Below are 22,935 nucleotides of genomic sequence, written 5' to 3' on the forward strand. Positions count from 1 at the left end.
GGGCTCGAATTCGGCACCTCCATTGATGTCTAAGCTCCTTGCCACTAAGACAAAGGCTTTGAACCTATAGTTAATTAGAAGTTGATTTAGAGATGCATGCTACTAAAATAAGTAATGAATATGTTGCAGCACGTATAGCAAAATTATTGAACATGTTGGAAGTAATATAAAATCCAAAGAAAATAAGCTGCGTAAATTATGCCACATTTCTTTAGAGTGAAGGAAATGTGATGCCGCCACTATTTGCGCAAGCTTCATGACATCTGTAAAATCACCTTTTTAGCAAAGTTTTGACCAAATTTATTGACTTAAAATTGTATCGAATCTATCTTGTTTTTAGTTGTTTCATCAGATTCATCTCAACTTTAGAATTATCAAATTCATCTCTAATTTTCAATAATTTTGTTATAACTTTTTTTACTGATTTTATTTCACTTTCTAATATACATAATTTTTTAATTTTAGAAGTAAATATATGAAAAATAATTGAGTAGATTTGAAGGACTTAGTAGGTCGAAAATTTTGAGAATGTTGGGGATAAAATTAATAAACTTCAAATTTTATGATGGAATTGTTATGGAATGATTTTATGCGGATTTAGGACTAAATGATCTAGTGTAAATTGGTTTTAAAATTAATGAAATAGACAAACTATATATACATAGTTCGTACGTGCACATGTATGTAATTCGAAGAATTATTTTGTTGTAGTAGTACAATTTATAGGCATGACTTGGTACAAGTATTACTTTCGTTAATTAGAGGGTTTGTTTAGAATAAAATAAATTTAATCATCAATACGGGCATGTGATTTTAGTATTTTGAATTGATTATAATTTGGTTTACCAATATCTTAATGTTCCATAATTGAGTTTGTCTAAAGTCTAAACAACAAAATTATTTATTTTGGATTCTTAAGGATAAGTCTAAACATGTATACTTTCTAAAAGCTTTGGGATTTGATATTAATGCTAAAGGGACTTATTCTATTAAATTAAATTTTAATGTATGAAAATGCGAGGTGAATGTTTTTTCTTTAGGAGTAGAAATGAAAAGCATTATCAAAATTAAATGAGTAAATATCACTATAAAAGTACTTCGGAGACATCCAAATGATGAAAGTCTTTTCTATAGAGAGAGAAGTCTGGCTATTAATTAAATTCAACTACTTTCTTTATTAACAGTTATATGTATTTTTCTTAAATAGTTTTAGCAACCAATGCTTTTGGTTCATAACTTATATACACATGTTAAATAATTGCACGTTATTAAAGACATTAATTCTTCAGCAATAATTTGGGCACTACTATCATACTATATAGCATCATCTTTTGCCCTCTAGAATGCTAATGGAATTCTATTGTATAAACTCCTATAATTCTTTAATTATTTGATGAATCATTATTTTTCATTTTCCTTCAAAAGTAAATAAATCCGTGATTATGCATTGACACCTTATAATTAATCCTATAAATAAAATTATTGATTTTGTGACACGAGTATTTAATTTATATATGGACTTCCAACTATGAACCACCAAAACACATAATTAAAGTTAAATTACTTATCCCTAAATTGCGATGTTAAATGTAAAAAGGAATTACCTTTATCTCCTAGCGTGCTAGTAGCTAATCATGAAGAAATAATCAACAAAAGATGACTAAAGTCTCAAATAAGTGACCAAGCTATCTCAAAATTATGCTCCTCTGTCCTCTTGTAAATTTGTAAGTGTGTACGTGCTCGCCCTTTTTTTATACGAATTTTAATAAATATACATATAGATGAGTGAAAAATAAAACTATTAGAAATGGACCACTCACTCCTTAAAAGGTTTCATAAGAGGGAGGGTTATCCACACTTATATAGAGAAGCTAGGATCATCACCAAGCCGATGTGAGACAATGATTTGAAGAATTTAACACGTCCCCTCACGTATGGGCCGGAATGACACATCGGACTTCCATCACGTGGGTAGGCAAGAGAAGAGATTAAGAGATAAACCATCATCGACTTGGGATCTGCTCTGATACCATATTAGAAATGAGCCACTCACCCCTTAAAAGACCTCATAAGGGGGAGGGTTATCCACACTTACATAGAGAAGCTAGGATCATCACCGAGCCGATGTGAGACAATGATTTGGAGAATTTAACACCAAAATTATTATATGAATATTGGAATAAAATATAAGGATTTAATTACGGGTGGTTTTCAAAAATGAAAAGGGACGTTTTTTAGGATAGAACTAGCAAAATGAGCACACTAAAACATGGAAGAAGTATTATAATAAAAAATAATAAGTTATATATTCACTCCCAAAGGTGGACGCAGAAATATATATAGATAGGGGCTGGGATTTCTAAATTTTATTTGTATGTATATTTTTAGTTAATTGTCATTATTTGTAAGGGCAGTTATACAATAATTTATATTAAATATCAATAAATTTTACAAAAAATTAATAAAAAAATGTTTAAAACATAAATTCATTAAGGACTTTAGCCCCTAGTCACCTCCATTTGGGTCTGCCCATAAATCACTCCTTCAATTTTAATTTCTAGTCCGTATATACTTGCAATTATAAATAAGTGAGAATGTGTGAATTGGGTAATTTTACATTTTTGGATAAAACTACGGATCAAAACATTATTAATCCATTGCATTCAGACACTAAATTACAATATTTTTACACTTTGTTTAGAAAAATTCTTTGTCTACATTTTTAGTACTTTTGAATTATATAATGTATTTAGTATTTAATTAATTTATTAAATAATATAAATTGGATGATTAAAAAGAAATAAAATTATGATATAATTTGGAATATAGATTTATTGGAGTCATGGTGTAGTAAAAAATTAAAGAAGATAATGATGTAATTAGAGGTATTAAATTGGCCAATATCTATTTTGAGGCGGTGCGCGTGCGGCCTACCTATTTTTTGCATTCCCATGATATATATTGTCGCACTTTGAATTTTAAATTGCCTCGAAATGTGTTCTTCCAATTTGAGAAGTTTGTCAGATACCCAAATTTTGACTATACTATAATAATCCAATTAAATAACTATAGTTAATTTATACTACATCATTCTTTATTATTAAATGAACATAAATTTAAAGATTTATCTAACAAATTTAAATTTGAAACTATTATATACTATATTAACCACTCTACTATTAGCCAATAAGCAGCTTATATATTTGTATATTTCCTTCTTTTCAAATACTTTATATTCTCTTCTTAATGTAGTAGTAGAGACCTTTTTTTTTCGGGACGATATTTAAGAAAAGTTGTGTAATTGAGTTATATTAAGAAAAAATAAAATAGTAAATAAAAAAGATAGAGTGATGAAGTGAGAATAAAGTAAGACATAGTAAATGGAAAGAAATTTATTGACTTTTGTTTAAAAAATAATGACTATTCTATTATAAAATGTATCAAATTGCTAAAATGGCTCCACTACTATGAAACGAAAGGAGTCTTTAGCTAATTTGTAAAAGAGTCATTTTAAAAATTGAGAATTGTTATGACATTTGTTCTATTTGTAATCTCAATTATTAATATTGTTATTATACGTAATTAATAAATTTATAATGGCTAGGGGGTGTATGAAAAGCTAAACATTTACTAAAAATAATTTCCCCACAACTTTATTTCCAAATTTTACAATATGTTGGTATACTTCATTCAATTCGTACTTTTTATTTTATCTATCTCAATAAAACATATTCATTTCTTTTTCTCCAATGTTTCGAATGAATTCTATCGACGCTGCTCTTTCGCGCATCTAAAACAAGAATATATACAAAACATGAAATAAATTTTTTATTTTTGAACATGTATTTAGTACTGAAATTTATTTTCTAGCTAAGATTTAAATTCACCACGAGTAACTTGCAAGAAATTCCAGCTATGTATATTATGAGGAGGTTTAACATATAGTCATAGAGTAGTGTGTAAATACAGTTGGGAGATATTTATTAATCTACTCCACATTATATTCATGGTAAATTCTATTAAATGCGACTGGTTAGTTCTTATTAATTAATTTGCATTTAGAGTTACAGTTAGTAGTTCATCTTTTATGCTGGGATTGTAAATTGTTGAGTAGTACATAGTACTCTTAGATAAGGCCTATGAGTGGATAATAATATTACATTGGTACGAATAATAATATTCATAGTGAACGATACGAGTTTTATTTACAAAATTAATAAATAGAAAAATATTTTGAAGCATTGTCATTGAAAAATTAATATCCTCTAATCAGGGAAATAAACTTATTATAAATAGAAATAGATAATTTTATTTTATTAACAAAAGAAACAATTCATATTTGAATAAAAAGAGAATCAATATAAAGATCATCAATTGATCTTACGAATTATTCTACTGATCATTAATTATTTTAAGTTAGAAACATAATCACCAACACTCCAATTTTCTTTCTATACCAAACTTCAGTTATTATTGTGTAATGTAGTGATAATTTTTTTCAGTTTTATATACTATTGCAACTCATAAAAATCTGCATTTATGTTATTGAGTTGCTGAAAAAGTTGTGAATTTTTGTAAAGGTAATGTGAATGTTTGACTTTAGTCAAATATATAAACACATAGTTTTTTCTAAAATTATGGATTATTAATATCTTATTGCTAAATCAAAATTCTTAAATTCGCCATTAAATATTATATTTAATTTTGTCAACATATTAGAATGGACCTATATATAATAAACAAAGTGACTTGGAAGATTGAGAAAGAACATTAGCAAATAATATAAATAAAATAATTTAATATAAATGTAAAGGGAGAACCGAAAGCAATTAAACATAACTCAAGTATGTTCTCATAATAATTTTCCAATCAATTACTCTACCCCTTAAGTCTAAAGTATCACTTTCAAATCAAATCTATGTCATGTTATATTTTTCCACAAATAGTCAAAGATTGAAAATTACACTTTGACGACACGCTTTTTACAAATTGAATTAGGATAATACAACTACATAATCTTGTATTTATTCAAGATAATTAATAATAGTTTTATTTTTAACTTGCAAGATTATTAGCTTCTGCCCTTTTGGATGAGAAAGAATTATCTTATCAATTATATTGTTCTTCATTTTCTATTAGTGATCATTATTCTCTAGCTGGGTTACTCTAGTACATAATTAGTGCACGGATTTTGTATTTAACAATAAATATGGAATATTTATAAAATTTATTGTTGTTTGCATATTCTTTATCGTGAGAGTTCATCAATCTAAACGTCTCTTATTTTCAATTTTCACTAGGTTGTGAAAACGAAATAATCAGAGCATGTATGTTTTTGTTACAAATGATTCATAATACCATGGCAATTTGAAACAGGACCTATTGATTAGAAAAAAAAATCTTCAAACTTAGTTGCATACAACCATTTATTTTTAATAGGCGCATATTCGATGAGATACTGTCTCATCTGCTATTTTGGAATGTCAACTATCGAAAGTTTTTTATTTTTCGTCACTTTCTAACTAGATTGGTTAGGCGTTTCACGTTAAATGTTTAATTCATTTTCCTATTTTTAGTAAATGATAGGTTACACATCTCATAACTTTTATAAAATTATTACATACTACTAATATAATTCATATTTCATTTATTTTTTCAACTATTTTTCTTTACAAATCAAATAATTTCTTAAAATCAATACTAATACAGTACAATACTCCATATAACACTTATTAAAGCACAAATACAATAGTACTTCATAAAAGGATTCCACGTTTGACTAATTTTTACAATAGTTTTCGTTCACATTTTTTTAAATTTGCCAAAAAATAAAAGGACATTTTAAATCATGGGTGGATGAAGTATTAATTACCGTCATCAATTTTACTACCTAAAAATGAATTGACATACAATTGTCTAACTTGAACCATACCATTTTCAAAAACTAATTCAATATAAGTGATATTTGTAAAAGGTAAAGTTGAAACTTGAAAGCAGTTATTGCGTGCACTTTGCTATTTACAGTTTATTTCACATCTAATAAATAAACTACTTGTTCACTATAAATATAATCATTAATATATTTATCATATAGTCATTTCATATTCCTCTAATAATTCTATTATTTGTCGTTTTCCATAACAATATGACCGATTCATTTCATTTCAGCATAAGTCACGGATTAAGTACGCTCGATAAAGAGAAATATTGTCCCTTCAAATAAAATAAAGATTGTAATGAGACAATTTTTCACAATTGCCATCTGCCAAACTATAGTGGACAAAAATTGAAGCGCTTTTTCAACACGGTATTTAAAATTAACAAATCATAAAAAATATCATCAAATTAGAGGATAAATTATTCAAATATTTGAATTTATTCCCTGAAAAAAACTAATCCCTCCGTTTCGCCATAGTTGAGTGAAACTTTTCGGCACGGAGTTTTAGAAATGAATATTGGGTGTGTTAAATAAATAGATAAAAAAGTAAGAGGGAGCAAAAGGTAGAGAAAATAAAGTAAGAGAGAAAAGTAAGAAAGAGAAAAAAATTACCATATATAAAAATGACTCAATTATGAAAAAACTTTTCGAAATAGAAAAATGACTCAACTATGACGAAGCGGAATGAGTGGTTAGCTACATGGAGTATTAATATTTTTCATTCAAATGGCGTTATATTCTTCATAAATAAATAACATCATTTAACTCACTGTTGGTGACGTCCACATAAATTTTTTTTACTACCATATCATATACAATTTCAACAAAAATTTCTTTGGAGAATAATTACGAATAAATTTAAAATTCATGATTTTTACATATGCTCTTTAAAGTTACAATTAGCCTAAACTTTCTGAATTTTTTGGTATTTTTATTTAATAAAGTACTCTTTCCGTCCCACTTTAGGAGTCCTGATTTACTATTTTTCATTGTTCCACTTTAGGAGTTTCGGTTGGAATATTCTATAAGTGGTATTAGGCCTCACATTCTACTAAACTTTTCCAACTAATATACTATAAAAATAGAACCTAGATTCCACTATCTTTTTACACCAACTTTCCTATACATTTCTTAAAGTCCGTGCTAAACTCAACTGAGATTTCTAAAGTGAGGCGAACGGAGTATGTTTTATTTTTCACCAATAATATTTGAACTAGGAGTATTCTTTTCATTCTTTAAATTCACATTATCAATTTAACATTAAATTTAATGACCTAGGATAAACTTTTTTATGGACAAAGATAATTGCAATTAACGGTGGATAGAATATTACTCCATAAATCAAATTAATCTAAAATTAGATAAATAGAGAAACGACATGCCCAACCCACTAACTATTTAGTGGGTCTCAAAAAAATAGAGCCGTAATCCACCAACTACCTTAGTCTGAGCTGGCAGTGGCATTTAAGTAATTAACTCAAACTCCAGCCCTCAAATCTCAGCTCTATCCTTATTTAAAATCACGCCATCCTCACCACTGTCTCCTCAGACCCTCTCCATTTTTCACACACAGTGAAATACATACACTCTCTCTATCTCTCTATATAAAACATATCTGTAGAAAGAGATAAAACAGAGAGAGAGAGATATCTCGAAGCTTTTCCAAAAATGGCGACGCGCTTAGCAATCTGCCTCTGCGCAATCGCCGTTTTCCAGTCATGCCTCGTTGCCGTTACGAGCAAGCAGACCTACATTGTGCAGATGAAGCACCACCTCAAGCCGGCGGACTACGCCACACATTCAGACTGGTACTCCGGCCACCTGCAGGCGCTCACCTCCGCCGAGTCCGCCGCCGATTCCATCCTCTACACCTACGACGCCGCCTACCACGGCTTCGCCGCCGCGCTCTCGCCGGAGGAGGCGGAATCGCTGCGGCAGTCGGACGCGGTGGTCGGAGTGTACGAGGACACGGTGTACTCGCTCCACACCACCCGCACGCCGGAGTTCCTCGGCCTCGAGGCGGTGGACGGGAAGTGGGCGGGGCACGGCCTCGAGGAGCTCAACCAAGCGTCGCAGGACGTCATCGTCGGCGTCCTGGATACCGGAATTTGGCCGGAGTCGAAGTCGTTTGCCGACGCAGGGATGACGGATGTCCCCGCGCGGTGGCGCGGCGAGTGCGAGGCGGCGGCGGATTTCAATCCGAAGATCCATTGCAATAAGAAGCTGATCGGCGCGAGATTCTTCTCCAGAGGCTACAATATGATGGCGGCGGCCGGCGGGAAGAAGGAATCGAAGTCGCCGCGGGATGACGACGGCCACGGCACTCACACCGCCAGCACCGCCGCTGGATCTCTCGTCGGAAACGCCAGCTTGTTAGGGTAACGGATTTATAAATTGAGCTTATAATTTGGATATTATTGTTTAGTTCTATTTTTATTATATTTATTTCAATTAATTTGGATATACTATGTGATTGTTAGCTAATTTCATGAATTTTTAATGTAAAATTGATAAAATAGAATTGATTTAGAGAAGAAATTGATTGAAATGTTGGTAGTATTAAGCACATATTGATTGTTGATGATCAAAATTGAGAAAAAAACATATGTATTGATTGTGGAATTGTTTTCTTATCATTCTCTTTGAACTTATGTTGCTCAGGTACGCCAGCGGCAATGCTCGCGGTATGGCGCCGCACGCGAGGGTGGCTGCTTACCGCGTGTGCTGGTCTTCGGGTTGTCTCGGTTCGGATATCCTCGCTGCAATGGACCGAGCGATCCAGGACGGAGTCGACGTGTTGTCTCTATCCCTCGGAGGCGGATCTGCGCCGTATTCCCGCGACACCATCGCCATTGGCGCGTTTGCAGCGATGGAGAAGGGGATTTTCGTGTCCTGCTCCGCGGGGAATAGTGGTCCGGCTAAGGCTTCCTTGGCTAATGTCGCTCCGTGGATAATGACGGTCGGAGCTGGCACGATCGATCGTGACTTTCCTGCTTATGCCACCTTAGGCGATGGCCGGAAATTCACCGGTGTATCGCTGTACAGCGGCCGTGGAATGGGGAGCAAGTTGGTTGAACTGGTTTACAACAAGGGGACTAACTCCTCCGCTAATTTATGTATGGCCGGTTCGCTCGATCCGACCGCGGTGCGTGGGAAGGTGGTGGTGTGCGACCGGGGGATCAGCGCGAGGGTCGACAAGGGCGCGGTGGTGAAGGAGGCCGGCGGAATCGGGATGATCCTAGCCAACACGGCCGCGAGCGGGGAGGAGCTGGTGGCGGACAGCCACCTCCTCCCGGCCGTGGCCGTCGGGAAGAAGATGGGCGACGTGATCCGGCAGTACGTGAAGACCGCGAAAAATCCGACGGCCGCACTGAGCTTCGGCGGAACGGTGCTGAACGTGAAGCCCTCGCCGGTGGTGGCGGCGTTCAGCTCCCGCGGCCCGAACATGGTCACGCCCCAGATCCTGAAACCTGACGTTATCGGGCCGGGCGTGAACATACTTGCCGCGTGGTCCGGGGCTGTGGGCCCCACCGGCCTCGAGAAGGACACTAGGAAGACCCAGTTCAACATCATGTCTGGTGAGTATTTTTCTTCCTTGCATAACGGCTACCTCTTTTATGCCCATCATTATTTGACTGCTTTTATTACTTTATTATTATTTTTATTTGGTAAGTGTGATTCAGCAGCAACAAATCTCATGATATTTCTCAATGCTGTTGCCATGATACTATTAAGAAATTTGAAATATTATTAATTACTCTAGTGTTTTACACAGGAGGTCTAACATGTCAAACTTAAGTCTTGTTTTGATTTTTTTACTATATACTGTAGTTGGTTCTGTGTTTAAGGCAGCCTTTTTACTATTACTTCAATTCATTGGGGCTTGTAGTGGTGCCCCGGGTTTTGAACCGTCGGTTTGTGTTCCGGTTCTGAGAAATGTGGAACCGTGACTACTCTACAACCAATTTCCCAATTCCGGTTTTGAACTAATCTTGACCGGTTTTACTTCTTATTTCCATAGGTTTTTTTTGTTTTCCGATTTTTTATGGTTTCGGTTCAAATGGGAAGTGTCGGATAACTTCCCGGTCCGGTTTGGTTTTAACCACCGGTCCAGTTTTAACTCGGCATTTACTAGGGGATTGTTTGTAATAAATAGAGTGTTGACTGGTGATGTTTGTTTCAAATTTTTTGGTGATGATTTTGAATTTTGAATATAGGATACATCATACATAGAAATAGTGTTGTATTTGCATTAGTGGAGATATCTTCACAAAAAAAGTAACTACATAGATCAACATGAGCTGTAAAGTAAAGGGTGTAACTGAAAATGGTTGAGCTTGAAAATGACATGACTTAGTGATAGTGGTCACATTCTTATAAAATAAAAATATTCAGACACCCATACCTACCTTTTGTTGAATGATACCTTAGTGCCATTGTCACTACATTATATTATTTGACATTGATGTTTCAGGCACATCCATGTCCTGCCCTCACATAAGCGGCTTGGCCGCCCTGCTCAAGGCTGCGCACCCGGCGTGGAGCCCGAGCGCGATCAAGTCGGCCCTGATGACGACGGCGTACACGGTCGACAACTCGAACTCGCCCCTCCGCGACGCTGCCGACTACTCGCTCTCCACGCCGTTGGCGCACGGTGCCGGCCACGTCGACCCTCAGAAGGCGCTCTCGCCCGGGCTCGTGTACGATGCTTCCCCGGATGATTACGTTGCGTTCCTGTGCTCGCTGGGGTACACGGTCGAGATGGTGCAGGTGGTTGCGAAGCGCCCGAACGTGACGTGCGCGAGGAAGTTCCGGGACCCGGGGCAGCTCAACTACCCGTCCTTCTCCGTGCTGTTCGGGAAGTCTAGGGTTGTGCGGTACACTCGCGAGCTGACTAATGTGGATGTGTCCGGGTCCGTGTACAAGGTCGCTGTCGAGGCGCCGAAGAATGTGGTGGTCACCGTGAAGCCCGCGACGCTCGCCTTCAAGAAGGTGGGCGACAAGCTACGCTACACGGTGACCTTTGTCTCGGCCAAGGGGGCGGGGGCTTCGAGGAATGAGTTCGGCTCGATCACTTGGAAGAACGAGCAGCATCAAGTGCGGAGCCCCGTTTCCTACTCGTGGACGCGGGTCTGAGAATGTTGTCGTCCCCAACGACGATGCTCGGATTCCCAGGACCGGATCGGCCAATCATCCTTAGTGGTATCGAAAAACAAGTGTTGTCGGAAAAAAAGAAAAAAGGAAAAGAAGAACAAGAGATGGTAGATGGATGATGCGGCGGTTTGGGATGCTGATTTCGTCTGTTAATGTTGCCTTTGGCAGAAGCTGCCTTTGTTTTATGGGATTATAACTATGTTCCAATATAATTTAATTAAGCTTAAGTCATAAAACCACCTAATTCTTCTTGTTGATTTTAACCTTCGAAACGGGAACGAAAATACTACATCGGATTCGAATTACTAAAAATAAAATCAAAATAACAATATAGAACTAGACCTTGCAAATAAGTACTAGTACTACATAAAAGACAAATTTTGAATTGTACATCACTCCTATTTCGTGTATGGTTTGCAATGAAACATAAAATATACATGTAATAAATGGCATTTTTTTGTTACTCTATTTATTTAGTTGAAGTTATTTATATTCAACTAAGGCATATGTAACTCTCAAGAATAAAGTAACATAGTGCATGCCTAACTACTAATGCTCAATGAATATATTTCGTTATCTTTGGTTAACTGAATCCATTAAACAATACTATAACCCGAAATCCAAGCAAATGGCTATAATAACGATTGTGAATGAAATAATTCGCATATAGCAAGCAAACATGGAGTAACAAAAAAAAAATGGAGGGTATTCATCCTCACTTCGATATCATTGTGATGAAGGGAATTGGTGAAAGAAAATTTATAGCATCATCCTCACTTCGATAAATGAGATAGTAATGAATAGCATTGGCTGTGTATGTGTACGTAGTCATCCACAAACTTGTACGCAATATTTATTATGATCGTGATAGATATCTATAAAATTTAATCCACACTAACTCCATCGGTCATGCATTCAATAAAGGTCGGCATAGTTGGCTTCTATAAATTGGGGAGTGGTGTTGCAGCGTTTGTGCACACAACATCACCTCAGTTGGCTTCTTCTTTCTATTCGTCACACACTCTAAGCAGCAACCGCATTGTATCTAACAATGATTCATGGATTTGCTCGTGATTTTATTAAGTGAGATAGTTGTTTTGCTTTTTTTTCATGCATGCATCAAATATTTCATATGGTTATACTCATACTTTTCCCATAAAATATTTGATACGGTGTTGTCAACCGTGCGGAGTATCATTTCGCTAGAAGAAGGGTTCGAGCACCAACTTATATCGGATTTGTTGGGATAAGGGTTCAAGCACCAACTTGTACTCTATATATGAAGCCATGAAATAAGACTTTTTTCCAAACTCTCAATTCGACTCAAATGCTTAAATATAACCTTATTTAGAATTTTCAAGATTAAATAAACGAAGGCATATACTTAGTCGTCTACTCCCTCATTCCTTTATAGTCGAGTCATTTTTTCATTTCGGGAAGTTCCCTCAAGTTGAGTCATTTCCATATATAGTAACTTTTTCCTTTCTCTCACTTTATTATCTCTACTTTATTCACTTTTTACTTTATTCTGTCTACCTTTTTTCTCTTTCTTGTACTTTTTTATCTATTTATTTAACACACTCAACATTTATTTCTTAAACTTCGTGCTGAAAAGTTCCGCCTCAACTATGAGGGAAGGGAGGGAGTATTATTCAATTCTAACTTTAACAAATTATACTAATATCATAAAAATAGGATCATTAGGAGTAGTATATATTAATATTCGTGACAAATGCAAAATTGCTTCACTTCCTTTTTTTGGTAACCGCGGACTTGAATTGCAGTGCATACGTGGCATTACTAAATTCCACTACTAACTCAATGTACCGATCCGCGGCGAGGCGGTTGTTGCCGGCGGCGATCTGCCGCCGCACTCTCCGATTAGCCTCTCCTTCTCCTTTCTCAGCCCCAATCGCACACCGAGCGGCGTTTTCAGCTGGCGCGGCCGATAACGCTCATAATCACACGCCTGATAACACCGCTGCTTTCAATTCGTCGCCGTCAACAGATCAACGGCGGAACCCTAGAGCCACGGCCAGCCCCAAATCTCACTGGCAGGAAGGGCAAGCTCGCGTTCTTCAGGCCTCGCTCGGCCACGTTGTACGGTCTCCCCCTCCAAATTTATTAGCTCTCTTCATATATCGCGTAATTGTATTATATGCAAATTTGCTTTTGGTTTTGTTTGTGTGCATTGTCCTGGTGATTGATTATCATTGTTAATTTGCTGCATGATGATTTAATCGGAGGAAAACAGAAAACTTATTCTCAATTTTGTTAATATTGTATTTTCCCTCTGTTTGACATATGTATGCGCATATTGTGTGATTTTATGGAGCAGGTTAGATTAGGATGGACAGAATCTGCAATGGTTGCTGGAGCGAAGGAGGTTGGTGTCTCTCCTTCTATTGTAGGATCTTTTCCTAGAAAGGAAGCTGCTCTTGTTGAGGTATAACTTTTGATCTTTACATCCGTTTGCTTTGGGGCTTTTCATGTATTACCTCCAACTAGAATGGTTGATTATCATTTCCTTTGCTTTTCTAATTCCAGCATGTTTCCTGCCTCAAGGAGTCAAATTAACTGATTGACAACGAATGAATTGTTGATTTAGGAACTTGGTAAACTGAATTGTTTCTCATCTTTTCTTGACTTTGTATTGAATCTTATATATGGAAAGCAAAGAGTGTGTATGTGTTTTCAATAGTTTGCAACTCCTCACTCAAAATAAGTAATTGGTTGCTCTAAACAGTTATGGTGTTTGTCAATCATAACCAGGTTCTACTCACATCATGTTGATTGACTTATTTTAAGTTGGACAATTGCTATGCATAATCTTCTCGTTAAATTATATGGTAGTTGAACTGTACAGTCTGCTATTTCCATTGTACGGCCAGTTTACAGGGATTTCATCTTTTCCCCATGATGGGAGTATGCTATTAATTTGCTGTATACTGTTGCTTCTCTAATTATCAAAATTCAGTTCATGTGCCACTTGTAAGCAGCCTCATATCATGCTTAATGTCCTATGTCCTTATTTGTTTTGTGCAGTATTTCATGGATGATTGTCTGCAAAAGTTAATTGATATTATTGACACAAAAGAGGATTTGAAGAACTTGATTCCAAGCCACCGTGTAGCCAAGCTAGTCAGAATTCGCTTAGAGATGCAGGCACCTTACATCTCAAAGTGGCATCAAGCACTTGGCATACAGGTAACTGTTTTAGTGAGTCTCTTATTCATTCGTTTACCATATACTTTCTCTGAATTTTGCTCATTTTAGGCGCAACCTTTGAATATCTCTACAAGCTTCAAGCAAAGGGCAATGCTTGTTGATGAAATTTGGCATGCTGCTGGTGATGAGGCCACTGATACTGATTGGTATGTGAAGCGCACAGTCCTTGGTGGAATATATTCGACAACCGAACTATACATGCTGACAGATAATTCCCCAGGTTAGAGTCCATATTATGTATTTTTCTATTCGAACAGTCCAGTTCCATCTCAGAATGACCTTGGTATTATGGGCACATCAGCTTCAAGCCCCCAACTAAAGTCAGTGCGGAAGGGTTCTGTAGTCTTAGCTCTTGATAGAATTCTCTTTTAGCATAATAAACAAACAGTATCAGTTTTAGGCTGCTGCTGCCCCATCAAATACCCCTTGACCTGACTTTTCTCTCCCAAATCAGTACTCTTGTAGTCCATCTAATTAGTACTCCCTCCATCCCAAGGTAGTTGTGACGTTTATTTTGGGCACGGGATTTTAAGAAATTAATGTTTCAAGGTTAAAGTGGAAAGGGAATAAAGTCTAAAAGAGAAAGAGAGTAAAGTAGGAGAGAGAACAAAGTTTCTTGCCAAAAAGGAAACGACTCAACTACATTGGGACGACCTGAAAAGGAATACGACTCAAGTATCTTGGGACGGAGGGAATAGTATTTAACATCGCAAGAACGTTCAAAAAGTTGATTCTCTAATTTTCTACTCTATAACAGTGTGACTGTTATTCATTTCCGTACATCATTTTATCTTAAGCTTCCTGTGTGTTTCCCATTCAGGATTTCATGTCAGAAACAGTAGTTACATCATGGTGGTGATGCAATTAATTTATCCTTTAAATAGCTGTTTAGTCCTGCTAGATTGTTGGATAGAGCATTAACTAGTATTGTTTACATTAATCACCGGCGAATGGCTTGTTCACTTGCCACGCTTTCTTTTGTCAGATTTTCAGGACACATGGGCTTTCTTGGATGACCGAGTTAGAGATGCATTTGACCTGAGAAAGTCACTTGAAGAGGTAATCATAATACTCTGGAAACAGAGTTGTTTGACATGCGAAGATGTATTTTGCATATTTCTTTGGGAACCTTCTCTTTTTTCACTTGATTTTGAATCCTACCCAAATTGTGAAATACATCAGCGTTAAATGACACCGATTGAGTACATGGTTTCCAATGCTAAACCAACTGACAGTTTCAATCTCTCAAGAATAACTGTCCTTAGTGCCCATTACCCAATGCTCAGTATGTTGTATGATTATTCCAATTTATTGTAGTATATGCTCTTCTTTGCTTGTTTTAGATAGAGGAAGAGATGTATATGAATATATAGTAAAACTCCTTTGAAAATGTGCATATTCTAACCTTTTAGTTATCAAATTTTTTGTTACTCTATTTTGTTTTAAAGAAGAAAACAAGGCATCGCATCTTATGTGTGTGTGTATAGAAACGACTTCTTATTAGAGCTATAAATCTTCCTAAAAGATTACTGTGGTTTTGAATAGTTTATGGGCCCTGAATCTAGATTCACTAAACATGTCTATGTGAATGTATAGCATATTACGTTTGTATGTTTACCTAATTTGAAGTGTGAGGAATAATAGTTCCGAAGAGCTCAAGCAAGTTAGGATGAGGAACATTTGCTTCTACATGAAATTCATACTGTAATTTCCATTTCTGAACATATTAAAAACTCCAGCTTAGAAATGCAGCATAATCTTTTTATTGATTTTGGAGAAAGGAAGTGCTCTGAACAACATACATGCATAAACACCCTTAAACTAGGTTGGGAGGAGCCGAGGAGGATAGAAATTGATCTTTAGGCAAAGAAAGTAGCTATAATATATGTTCCTTAAATAATAGTAATGGATTTAGCCATGTACTGTATTAAATTATTTGATTTGATCTAACTTTCGGCTAGTACTTATTCCATGATGCAGCCGAGAAGGTGCAAATACTTATTCCAAGATGTAGGCTTAAGATATATAGAATTATAATTAAGCCAGCTCATTGAGCTAGAGCATCCCAATGATCATCTCAAATAGCTACATGCTTGATGCATTGGTTGAGGACCGGTTCCTTATTCGAGTTAAACTTTTGCCACCGTTTTAGTTATTTTTTCTTTTTGACTTGAGAGCCTAAGAACCTATTCTACATAACTCTGATTTCTATCAAGTCCTTTGAGAGTTATGATTGGAGCAGATTCAAAGAATTGAATGCTACATGCTTAGTATATTGGTTCTGGGATCTATCAGTTAATTATAATTTTTCTAATTATTTCCACACTTTGCAAGACATTAGACACATAGCTAGACAAGATAAGATAATCCATAACAGAACCATTATAACCATTAATTAGTAATTCAGGTATTAATAAATGCATCAATTATAATGAAACTGTTTTGGAAACCCACCTGTATTCTAAAACATGGCTGGAATTATTGGAATAATTTTGTAAATGCCTACTTTCCCTACTGCAGTTATGTGTTACAAAGCATGTACATACCATGTTTTAATTTCCGGTTTTTTACCGTATCTTCTTTGTTTCTCTTTCCGCAAGAACACATATATAGCAATCCAATTATCGTTATCTGAAGCTTTTTGACTTCGAATCTGCAGGTAAAATATTTGGCCGAAGCAGTGGGAGCTGGGATGGGAGGTCCTGTGCAAGGTTTTCTGAATAAAATTCTTAAGCGTTGAGCATTTAAAAGGGTGGTAGAAATAATTTTACTGCTTCCGTTCGTCCTCCTTTTTCCTTCGTCTTTCATTTTACAATGTCAGATAGTCAACTACAGCCTCTCCCTTCAAACTTCTCTTCGATTGAAGGAGACTATGTATGTATGTTCAACAAGAACGCTAGAAGGTTTGATCTCTGATATCTCCAGAATCCTCTATCTGGAAGAGTTATTTTGCTTTATCAGATTAGCTGTATATTCATAATAATGCTGTTGTGGGTCTTGATTTTGGTCACATTTATGCAGCTTGTGTATGTAAAACAGTATAGTAACTTTGAACATTTAATATTTATACACATTCTGAATAAAGACAGTGTGTAAAACTCATATATATGTGCTCTTCAATCTACAATCAATTTGACATCTCAACAAGAATCTTGAAGCATAACATGTGTAGTGATGTGCCAACCATGGCAAAACCCGATTTAGCCATGCCGTCGAGTGTCGACACTCGACGCCACAGCAAGCCATGGCAAAAACATGCCCAAACTCCAATCCAGTTAAGAATTGTGCCGATCGTAGATCGTCAAATCTCCAGCACAATATCTGCAAAAACATCGAACGAACGCACAGTTGGTAACACGTTTCTCCCCACGAAAAACCGTTATCGATTTCTACTTACATTCGGAGTCGGTTTTATCCCATTTGCTTCCATGAGTGGTGTTGTCTTCCTCTTCCTCATCACCCATATCCAAGCATTTGTTTGGAGTTGTTGGCCTTTGAGGGTATATCTTCTTGTGCAGCATAGCCCTCAATATCTGCAACATATTTAAATACTTAAATCATTCATTCATTTCATGCATTAAATTTGAATTTGATTTAGAAATCGAGCAGTCACCTTCTCCATCGTCGATTGATCAATTTTCAGATCTGGAAGCGGATCTCGGATAATCGGAGGCGCCGCGGCGAATCCGCCGCCGCAGAGGAGCGCCTTCTTCAGCAGAAACGACAACGACCTTTTTCCGATGCCTCTGTTTCTCTTATCCGGCTTAATATCTCTTCCGCCTCTCTCCACGAGGCTGCCCAGCCTCTCCAGACGCCGATCGCCGCCTCCATCGCCGCCGCGCAGGCAGTTTATGAGGTGCTCTACCGCCTCATCATTCATCGCTGGTGTTGATTCATCACTCTCAGCTGCTTGCTCGCAATTTTTCGGATCGGCGTTGTTTCCGAATGTGCCGATCGCCAGCAGCGTGTTCGGCCAATCGGAGAATTCTTCGTTGCAGGTGATCTTCTTCTCATCTGCATGCATTTCAAAATTGAAATTGAATCACGCAAATTCATCTTCTTCTTAGCTCTATTGGTGTCGGATTAACTATTTGAGAGAAACAAACATGATTTTGGTTGTGGATTGGGCTTCGTGTTGCTGCCTTCGTTTCCATTGCGTTTGCTTCGAATCCAGCTAAAGATCTGAATGTTGAAGATTATGTTACTGTATATTAGTATTGATTGTGTGACTGTTGCTAGCTTGAGTTGGAGATTAATTACCTTCATCTGTGGCAGCAACGATTAATCTGACTTTTTTCTCCAAAAAAAAGTGTGGATGGAGTTTGTAATGTGTGTAATGTGTATGGTGGAATTGGAGAAAAAAGGTGATGGAATTCCCACAAGCATGAGAAATGAGGTTTCTAAGGTATAAATAGAGCGGGTAATTGCACGGAAAATTATGAATTTTGTGTCAATTTTGATTTGTTCCGTAACTTTCAAATTTTGAATGATATGGAGTATCTGAAGTTTTGATTTTTCTGACTCGTTATGTTTTAATTTCGGTGATATTAAAGCTCATGTGATAGATAGAAAGGTTTAAGTGAACAATATATTCAATGAAACATACGAAGTTGTTTGTTGAGGTAAAAAATACTCCTTAGCTCTACATGATCGAACTTGTTTTTATTTTAGTTTCTTGAACAAAACGATGTATTTGGCTGTCCATATCAACACGTTAATACACGTAAGCACCATTATATGTCCAAATTATGAAAATTTTACACATGTGCGCCAATTCAGCATCACATTTGCCCGAAAAATCATTGAGCCACAATGATAGAGACCTAGGGCAGGTGTGCGATAGCCTATGGGTAGGTGTGAGTGTGAGGAACTGACAGGGATCTTCTTAGCTTCGATTTAGCTAGAGATCTCCATCGTGAGAAAAGTCATAAAAATAAAAAAATTTAGAATTGTCCTGCGAATATTGAATTAAATAAATTAGAATTTGTTCAAAGTTCGTGATATTTTATACCTCCACAGGTCAATTTACGTATGTATTGGGTTCAAGTTCCAAAGCACTAGTTCAACCGCCCTTTTTTGAATTTCTCTTATCTTTGCTGTCTGCAATCCTCTCTGCGTTTTGTTTCATCGAAAATTTCTTACAGCTCTTCAACTGCTTTTTATGTGCCGCAGCATCAATAACGATTCATTATTAAATATAAAAAGATTATGATTGTTTATAATGTTTTAACGGTTAATCAATTACAAATTCATGTTTTATCTTTCAAATGTTTGCCATTGTATTTTAAGTTAATATTTGGCATATGAGATTATAAATAGTATAATGAATTAAAGCATCACACAATTATACTCCCTCCGTTCCATATAATTTGAGAAACTTTAACCCGACACGGAATTTAAGAAATCTAATGGAAAGTGAGTTGAAAAAGTAGGTGGGATGTGAGTCCTACTTTTAAAATATTAATTTTATAATAAAATGTGAGTAGGAATGAGTTAGTGGAATATGGAGTCCACTACCAAAAATGGTAAAAGTGAAATGAGACAAATTATGTGGGACGATCCGAAATGAAATATTGGATCAAATTATTTGAGACGGAGGGAGTAAAATATAAGAAAATTTACGCGAGAATTGATTATCTAAATCGGTGGAGCAATTACATATGTTTGTCAAATTTGACTATCAGTCTGCTCAATTTTGACTCTATTCTAACACCAATAATGAAACCATACACATTGATTGTACCCTCCACCTTCAATTCCAAAGTGAAGTTGCTATTTCATCATTTATTACTAGTATTATTATTTAGTCCCTAATCACTGAATAAAGTTTGGCACAAATGCATGAACAATTAACCATCATCTCACTCTTTTCCTAATCACATTCTTGATAAAAGGGTTATTTATCTTATTTCTAATTTAATTTTAGTTATTGCCTAATCTTTGCTAGGATATACTATTGTGTATGCACCATGCTTTAGAGAATCATGAATTTGTTCCATGCCCAAGTTTTAATCCTTTTTTTTAAACCATTATTTAGAAATTATAATAAAAGTTGGATTTTTTGAGATATACCAATAAATTTATGTAGGTCGAATTTTTGTTTTCTTTATTTTAACAAGTAAAATAGTGTCACGTAGTCGTGAAATATCTTTATGGACCCACATCGTGAAATGTATGGATGCACCCTAATTATGGACCTAAATTGAATAATTTTCCTCCACCAAAAATGTTTAAAAAGTTGGAAAAGAGAATTTTTTTTGGGGCTTATCCCTTTAGTGGAAGGGCAAGAAAATATAGGTTGCATACATTAGGTTTGTTTTCACTAAAACTGCAAAAAACCAAAGGCTGCAAAGGCAATTTAATCCTATTAGGCTGGAATTAAATTGGTTAATTTAAGTGATAGGAATATGTGTTTTTATAGTTATTTGTGTGGATAAGTGTCTTCCCATGCTCACCCAACCTATGTTCTTGTCTATATTAGGTATATGTCTAATCTTCACAAATATAATACTAGTATCACATAATTAATATTTCATTTATATATGGGTAAATTTAAGTTGAGTTACAAAATAACTGTAAAATACCTCAAAAACCCAATTACATACAATGTACATTTGATTAAACCGAAAAAAAAAAATCAGTTGGCAGGCAAATTTTACGTCATTTAAATAATTTTAATAAAAAAACATCTGAAAAGGATGAAAAAATACTATACACTGTATTCAAAAACTGTTACTGGCCTAATTAATAGGCAGGTAATTTCACAATTTAGAACCACCATTATTCCATTAATATTAGTTCAGCTATAAATAATTGAATGTACCATTCATAAATTAAGAATGATATTCCCACCACTTTTATACGAAAGTGACCAAACATGATGAGTTTCAAGTACTTTCACTTTTTCATTCGTAAAATTATAATATCAGAATTTTGATTTTAGATTTATTTTATTTATTTTTTTCATATTATAAAGAATTATTGTGGCTATTAGATAGTGAAGGTCTAAGAATAATTATAATGCAAAATACTATATTTAGCCAACATTCCAATGCTCTCAAAAAGCCAGTTTTTTTTTTTTAATGTGATCCCAAATTAAACGTGGGTCCAATTTTGTGGACGAAACATTTACAACTGTTTAGATGGATATTTATTTTTATTTGTGGTTCTAACTTAATTTAATGAAATGAGTTCCCTTCAAAGGAACAAGAGGAAAATGCCACACGAAATTTAGCCATACATATAACCACTCCACATATTCTAGCTAACTATTTACAATTTATTCATTCAAGATTGACCTATAATACAAATATATGCATGCATGTCCACCTGCCCCCAATTCCATATTTACATACTCCATATATAAATCAATATTGTTTGTGCTTTTTTAGTCCGAATTAACATTTTTTTTATATTTTATACATTTAGTTTGATTTTAACATGCACCTTAAAAACGTTAACTATGTCTATAATTTTATAAATTATATGAAAATCAAGTTTTCTTTAATTGGCATGTAATTTGTAAAAATAACAATGTCAATAAAAAATTTGAGCTATTATAATCAAAATAAATATATAAAACACAACAAATAAGATTAATACAGACTAAACGAAAACGGTGTTCACATAAATTATGCATCATAATATTTCACTCATACTCTCTTTATATACTCTGTCAAACCACGAAATGTAGAATAAATTATGAAATGGATTTGAAAATTGAATTTTTTGTCTCGAGATTCAATCTCAATCCCACGATTTCGAATCTACCATACATTTTCATGATTTAGGACCGATAAACACACTTTTAGCGATTTTATACATGTCTCGCACTAAATTCACGGTTTATGATCAATACTCCCGACGCTCGCGATATTCAGTCCCGTTTTGGCTCGCTGTGAGTTTTAAAAAACGAAAAACAAACTCAAAACATAAATGAACTTTAACTATATGGACTCGTCGAAAGAGTAAAATAGAACTTTATATCGCGAATACAGGAATTACATTTTAAAAAGAATTTTAGCTAACTTATTCCTATCTATTTTTATATATTTATCCCATGTGGATCAAACAAGGGGCTCAAGTTCCAACCTAGAAAGATTATTGGTCTTATGAAATGAATAAAATGGGTGTGGCGCCTACAAAATATTACTACAACCCATTGCACGTGAACATGTCCATTCCCACATGATGATTGTGCAAAACAATTCTCCTTTGGTCTGCCGTCACACGTGTCAACCGGCGGCGCCCCCGATCGCCGCTCATCGTACTCCGCCGCACCAACACGTGTGTCCGAGGTCGGAGAATTCATCATCACATTCTTGAATTTTGACAAAATCTAATTATGTGCCACTTTACTCTTTCCCCCATGCCTATGCATACATCCCAATTACTACTAGTACAATTTTGAGGAATATTGATATTTTGGGTTTTTTCTTGATTAATTAATGGTGGAGATCAAGGGTGATTAGTGTGTGGATTAGTGGGTAATATGTGGGTTTTGGGCTCCAATGGTGCTGCGGCATATGTTGATTGGAGATGATTTTGAGTTTGTGGTCCCTTTTAGACTAAAAGGAGTAATGTTTGTTCAATTTCTAAGGATGATTAACATTATA

At 35.3% G+C, this 22,935-nt stretch overlaps 3 protein-coding genes across 4 annotated transcripts; 2 read left to right on the forward strand and 1 right to left on the reverse strand.

The window, feature by feature from the left end:
• The first annotated feature begins 7,475 nt into the window (after positions 1 to 7,475).
• Positions 7,476 to 11,328, forward strand: LOC125193159 (Subtilase family protein). Its single transcript, XM_048090908.2, has 3 exons — positions 7,476 to 8,316; positions 8,600 to 9,516; positions 10,413 to 11,328. Exons 1-3 carry the CDS (start codon positions 7,607 to 7,609, stop codon positions 11,072 to 11,074), a joined length of 2,289 nt encoding a protein of 762 aa, XP_047946865.2. The 5' UTR covers positions 7,476 to 7,606; the 3' UTR covers positions 11,075 to 11,328.
• A 1,503-nt stretch (positions 11,329 to 12,831) lies between these two features.
• Positions 12,832 to 17,404, forward strand: LOC125197076 (uncharacterized). Its single transcript, XM_048095776.2, has 6 exons — positions 12,832 to 13,192; positions 13,431 to 13,538; positions 14,138 to 14,299; positions 14,369 to 14,540; positions 15,306 to 15,379; positions 16,980 to 17,404. Exons 1-6 carry the CDS (start codon positions 12,914 to 12,916, stop codon positions 17,058 to 17,060), a joined length of 876 nt encoding a protein of 291 aa, XP_047951733.2. The 5' UTR covers positions 12,832 to 12,913; the 3' UTR covers positions 17,061 to 17,404.
• On the reverse strand, positions 17,365 to 18,752 carry LOC125193517 (protein NEGATIVE GRAVITROPIC RESPONSE OF ROOTS-like). Of its 2 annotated transcripts, XM_089057412.1 has the most exons (5): positions 18,581 to 18,746; positions 18,427 to 18,502; positions 17,934 to 18,334; positions 17,718 to 17,853; positions 17,365 to 17,641 (listed from the first exon to the last, which is right to left on the reverse strand). In XM_089057412.1, the coding sequence occupies exons 1-5, from the start codon at positions 18,584 to 18,586 to the stop codon at positions 17,622 to 17,624; spliced, it is 639 nt and encodes a 212-aa protein (XP_088913538.1). In that variant the 5' UTR covers positions 18,587 to 18,746; the 3' UTR covers positions 17,365 to 17,621. The 2 variants fall into 2 exon arrangements, with proteins under 2 accessions (XP_088913538.1, XP_088913537.1); XM_089057411.1 differs by having other exon boundaries at positions 18,427 to 18,752.
• Positions 18,753 to 22,935: the final 4,183 nt, after the last annotated feature.

This window comes from Salvia hispanica, chromosome 4 (assembly GCF_029641045.1).
Source record: "Salvia hispanica isolate PSC_SH4W2 chromosome 4, Shi_PSC_v1, whole genome shotgun sequence".
Taxonomy (NCBI): domain Eukaryota; kingdom Viridiplantae; phylum Streptophyta; class Magnoliopsida; order Lamiales; family Lamiaceae; genus Salvia; species Salvia hispanica.

What these genes read in the sequence shown, in the direction of transcription:
- LOC125193159 (XM_048090908.2), top strand. Translation starts at nt 7,607, where the DNA reads ATGGCGACGCGCTTAGCAATCTGCCTCTGCGCAATCGCCGTTTTCCAG. An exon ending in GGAAACGCCAGCTTGTTAGG is followed by an intron (nt 8,317 to 8,599) that starts GTAACGGATTTA and finishes TATGTTGCTCAG; the next exon opens with GTACGCCAGCGGCAATGCTC. An exon ending in CCAGTTCAACATCATGTCTG is followed by an intron (nt 9,517 to 10,412) that starts GTGAGTATTTTT and finishes TTGATGTTTCAG; the next exon opens with GCACATCCATGTCCTGCCCT.
- LOC125197076 (XM_048095776.2), top strand. Translation starts at nt 12,914, where the DNA reads ATGTACCGATCCGCGGCGAGGCGGTTGTTGCCGGCGGCGATCTGCCGC. An exon ending in AGGAAGCTGCTCTTGTTGAG is followed by an intron (nt 13,539 to 14,137) that starts GTATAACTTTTG and finishes TGTTTTGTGCAG; the next exon opens with TATTTCATGGATGATTGTCT. An exon ending in ATCAAGCACTTGGCATACAG is followed by an intron (nt 14,300 to 14,368) that starts GTAACTGTTTTA and finishes TGCTCATTTTAG; the next exon opens with GCGCAACCTTTGAATATCTC.
- LOC125193517 (XM_089057411.1), bottom strand. Translation starts at nt 18,586, where the DNA reads ATGAAGGTAATTAATCTCCAACTCAAGCTAGCAACAGTCACACAATCA. An exon ending in CAATCCACAACCAAAATCAT is followed by an intron (nt 18,335 to 18,426) that starts GTTTGTTTCTCT and finishes AAATGCATGCAG; the next exon opens with ATGAGAAGAAGATCACCTGC. An exon ending in GGATAAAACCGACTCCGAAT is followed by an intron (nt 17,642 to 17,717) that starts GTAAGTAGAAAT and finishes ATGTTTTTGCAG; the next exon opens with ATATTGTGCTGGAGATTTGA.